Below are 5,048 nucleotides of genomic sequence, written 5' to 3'. Positions count from 1 at the left end.
ACGAGTGTAAGACTGTAAAATGACTTATTCATGTGAACTTTGTGCCATGTAATAAGAATCGTGCAAAAAGGCGAGCACTTAGGTTTTTAAGATGTGGAGTTGCCCCTTTAAAGATGGAAACGGGAAGATATGAAAACCTGCCCATAAAAAAACCGATTATGCTTCTACTGCAAGGACAAAAATGAGGATGAATCACACGTCTTATTACATTGCCCCTTTTACAATCACACCAGGACGCCTCTTTTAGACAAATGTTATGATATTATACTCAATTTTAGAAATCTGTCTGATGTTGAAAAGTTATGTTTAACCAACCTTTATTTATCTTTATTAGTGCCAAAACCTCGACATGCTCGAAGTATATATTTATATAAATAATATTAAACACTAAAATCTTTTTATGCTATTCTATCTTATAATATAATCATAACTCCAGTTGGAGTGGCTTGTATATTTTGTCAATATTGCACACAGCGACACACAAGACCAAGCCTTGATGAGACGGTAACATTTATTTGCATCTGATGCTCATTGGACAGATGTTATCGGTAGATGATCCCGGACACGGTTATTTTGTAAATTCATTTTTACTGTCCCACATAGATACTTCTCAACCAATCGAGGCAAACGGTGAGTTGCAGGTTTCAAGAACCGTATTCCATATAAGTCCGCCTGGACAGGAACCAATGAAGGCGTTGCCATTGTTATCACACTGGATGAATTTATGGGCATCGGGATGAGGAAAGTACAGCTTCCCAGCTGCAGCCTGGCTGGACATGCAAGGGTTCGCTCCAGTTCCAGTTCCAGTTCCTGTTCCGGTTCCAGTTCCGGTTCCGGTTCCAATTCCGGTTCCGGTTCCAATTCCAGTTCCTGATGTTACTGGACCAACGGTTGGAGGTAGCGTCACAACAACGCCTCCATTGGTGGCGTATTCGCATGCACGACGAGCTTGGTTCCATATCAGCATCGAGGGACATGAGAGAACTGTGGCGCCCCCGTTCGGGCCACATTCAATGAACTTGGTGGGCATGTTTGGGATGGCGAAATAGATAAGCCCGGCTGCATAGTTGGATTTGGTGCAGTACCTGGCCGAGGTGGTGGGAATGGAAGGTGTGACTTGGGGGACGACAGCTGACCGGCAAGACGTGGTAGCCGAGTTATACGACATCCCCGAAGGGCATTGGATGATGTACATCTGACCCAGATTGTCGCATTGGAGGAACTTGGTGTTGTCGGTGGGATGTGGGAAATAGATTCTTTTGTTGTTTCCCAGACAAGGATTTTTTGGTGGAACCCAGCTGTCTGAAAACGAAAAGAATGAAATATATTTGGCTGTGAAGGTCGTTGTTTATGCCCAGTGCATGCATGCGTAACCCGTTACATTCTGACGTCATAGTTCAGGCGTTACGATCATCTTTGCGCTATGACGGCTTTGTTTATACGAGCCTTGGTAGTGGGCTTTTTCAAAGAGGTACTCACCGTCTTGTCTTGGGGTCATGTTAGGTTTTGCTTAAACATTTAAGTCATTTTTGAATATTGTCATTTGAAACTATTTGTAAATACTTTGTGTTTTGACTGCTATTAACGTTTTGAGTTTATAGTAAAACAGTTAAATAGGAATCCACGAGTAACCATGGGATACGTTCTTATCACAGTTGAGGGGCGGTGGTGTAGCTAGTGGTTAAACGGTTTGCTCGTCACGCCGATGACCCAGGTTCGATTCCTCATATGGATACAGTGAGTGAAGCCTGTTTCTGGTGTCCCCCGTCGTGATATTGATGGAATATTGCTTAAAGCAGTGTTAAACCGAACTCACTCACTCTGTTATCACAGATGATCTGTTTCTTTTCAATCCACTTGAAAAAGCCATCTCTACAACTTGTACAGCTTGACCTCAGCTAATCTACATATGCATGAACCCGGAGGTCAAATGGCACAAACGGCAGGTCGAGTTAACTTCATTAAATATACTATCCAAAAAAAGAAACGCATAGGCGTTTTGTATGAGATGAGAGCACAGCAGCCAGGGTGCCTGGACTTCGGAGGATTTCCGGTCAAACTGTACGGAGCAGGTTGACTGACTGACTGACTGAGTTTAGTTTTACGCCGCTTTTAGCAATATTCCAGCAATATCACGGCGGGGGACACCGGAAATGGGCTTAACACATTGTGCCCATGTGGGGAATCGAACCCGGATCCTCGGCGTGACGAGCCAACGCTTTAACCACTAGGCTACCCCACCGCCCCGGAACAGGTTGAGAGAGATTGGACTGAGAGCCAGGAGACCCGACGTCGGGACCGTGCTACATCGTCACCATCGCGCTCAACGTCTCCGTTATCTAAATTTATCCACTTGGTAGTATAGACATTTCCTTCTTCTAAACTGATGTAAAAATTCATGCACTAAAGTCTATTTGTGGACGAGTTATACATGTTTGAAAATACAACATTTTCGCAACAGGTTTCTGGCCTATGCGTTTCCTTTTTTAGATAGTATAGTTGAGCAGAGAATGTTATTAATGTTGCTTTCGTGCGAAGCATGCATACATGGATTCGTTACAGAACTTGTCCCGAAAAACAACATTTCTCAAGAAACAATTATTTCATGTTTAAACTGAACTGTTTATACCGTCATGTTTGTTTAACAAACTTTACAACGTACAGACCTCAGTTACTTTCACAATCTGATTCACTCTCGATAGTTGCTGGTGCTAGCTGCCAAAAAGCCCGAATCGGAAACAAAAAGAAAGTTAGGACATTGCTGACGATTTATCGACACTGAGATGTAAAACGGCGACCTTGTCTCGGCTGTTCGGACACGTTAACAATCAACTGACAAAGGTGCACCCCGTCACAATAATAGACCAAACCAGTTGTGACACGGTCACGCAATGCATTGGTATTCACTTGATCAGGTCAAGCTGAACAAGCTGTAACAACAAGACGCTATGTTATCCTTTTTTCAGCGACGACATATTGGATTTTCAGCGTGACGAGCGAACAGTTTACCCACTTGGCCACCCCACCGCCCTATACTGATATCTCCCACCAAGGCCACCCGTGAAGATCCGGGTTAGAATTGATCTTCAGTAACCTATGCTTGTCGTAAAAGGCGACTAGCGGGATCGGGTGGTCAGGCTCGCTGACTTGGTCGACACATGTAATCGGTTCCCAATTGCCTAGATCGATGCTCATGCTGTTGATGCCGAGGTGACGTTAAATTTTAACTCACTCACTCATGCTGTTGATCAGTGGATTGTCTGGTGGAGACTCGAGTATTTATAGACCGCCGCCGTATAGCTGAAATATTGCTGAGTGCGGCGTAAAACTAAACTCACTCGCTCTCCCGCCAAGGCCCGATTCAATAATGAAGGAACGTCAGTAGCAAAAGTCAATGGGAGTATATTTCTTATAAATATGAAACTTCAAAACATAATTTTCTTACGGAAGAATTTATAAAATAGACTCTTGTATTCTTGAGAGGCGCTATTTGTTTAAAGGAAACCACCCAGTGATGAAATCATAATTTTGCTATTTAGATAGTAAGGATAATGCTTTTTAGTTCAGCAACGCCACAACATCACACAGGATTGTTCCAGGCGTCTGTAGCTGAGACGCTTCATATAGCATCCAAACCACCTGATATAGATCTACACTGTAAAATTTACTCTCGAAGGTATGAATAAATTAAAAGACTTACTTGTGCATTGGACTTGCCGTTTCACTGAAAGGAAAGACAAAGTGAGAAAATTAAAACGATCAAGAAAGAGGTAAATAAACAGTGATTTATATTAATTTATTGTGTAAAATAACGCATTTTACATCCGATCCTTAAAACGAGATCTGACAAAGACCCGTTTTGAACCACTGGAAATGTCCAAAAGTAACCGAATTATTGTTGATGAATTGATCGGAAATGCTACCATGACAGATTGTTCATTTTATTGTATTCTCACTTGCAAATATTTGTAACATCACATGATCAGAACGGATGTATATCGGGAATGATTTTAAAAGGCAGATCTTTTGAGCTAACGGTTAAATCACCTACATAATGTAATGTCCTAATTTCCGAGAAAAACAAATTTCAAAGTAATATTCGTGTTCAAATATTATAACATACACTTAATGAAAACGTATTTTGAACACATTTTAGCCATGCACGGATCTCTGAATTTAAATAGTTCTAAAACTTCACATGAAAATGTTGACAAGAAAAGAATAAACTTTGGATGAACATTTCTGATATATCTGGTTAGAATAATTGGTCTTCAGTAACACATGCTTGTCTAACGGGATCCGATGGCCAGGCTCGCTGGTTGACACATGTCATCGTATCCCAGTTGCGTAGATTGATGTTCATGCTGTTGATCACTGGATTGTGTGGTCCAGATTCGATTATTTACGCCATATAGCTGGAATATTGCTGAGTGCAACGTTGAACAACAAACCAATCAGATATATCTGAAGACGTTCACATTGTCCTTTGATTATGTAGATTGAGATACCGGGGACAAAATGAATATGAATATGAATTCACAGAGAGCAAGTTTTTACTTCGAGACAGACGTAATTTCGAAACAACGGTGTTTGAATGTTATCTGTAGGACCAGAACCACCAACGACTATCATTAAATAATTACAACGAAAACCAACAGATGAGATGACAAAGGATACTTCTTTTTCCTTTTTTTTCATGAAACCAAAGTCTTCCATCACAAACGGTCGTTACATAATGACATATACAAATACATGAACATGATCATGTAACCAACATACCAGGATGTAACATAGTTAGACCTACGAAATATCAGGGTGTATACGGTGTCGTATGTAGTGCCACATACAACATATGTTGTATATTGCGCAACATGCAAAATAAGTTGTATACAGTGTCGTATCCGACATATCGTATTGTATATAGCATATCATACGACCTGTCATATTGTACATAGCACCTTATCTTACCTTCATGTAAAATACTTTAATTTCATTGGTCAATGACGATGTAACAAGTTTCCGTGCCACCCTCCCAGGAGGGTGACAAC

General features: G+C 41.1%; 1 protein-coding gene across 1 annotated transcript; it reads right to left on the bottom strand.

The window, feature by feature from the left end:
- Positions 1–610: 610 nt before the first annotated feature.
- LOC124287133 (chondroitin proteoglycan-2-like) lies at positions 611–1,205 on the bottom strand. Its single transcript, XM_046723616.1, has one exon. The coding sequence runs from the start codon at positions 1,193–1,195 to the stop codon at positions 611–613; it is 585 nt and encodes a 194-aa protein (XP_046579572.1). The 5' UTR covers positions 1,196–1,205.
- Positions 1,206–5,048: the final 3,843 nt, after the last annotated feature.

The sequence above is a fragment of the Haliotis rubra genome, unplaced genomic scaffold (assembly GCF_003918875.1).
Source record: "Haliotis rubra isolate DU_JTF1 unplaced genomic scaffold, ASM391887v1 Scf4, whole genome shotgun sequence".
Lineage (NCBI taxonomy): Eukaryota > Metazoa > Mollusca > Gastropoda > Lepetellida > Haliotidae > Haliotis > Haliotis rubra.
This window is presented reverse-complemented; position numbering and strand designations above follow the sequence as displayed.

Excerpts from the sequence above, each read along its gene's own strand:
- LOC124287133 (XM_046723616.1), bottom strand. The coding sequence starts at position 1,195 with ATGTACATCATCCAATGCCCTTCGGGGATGTCGTATAACTCGGCTACC.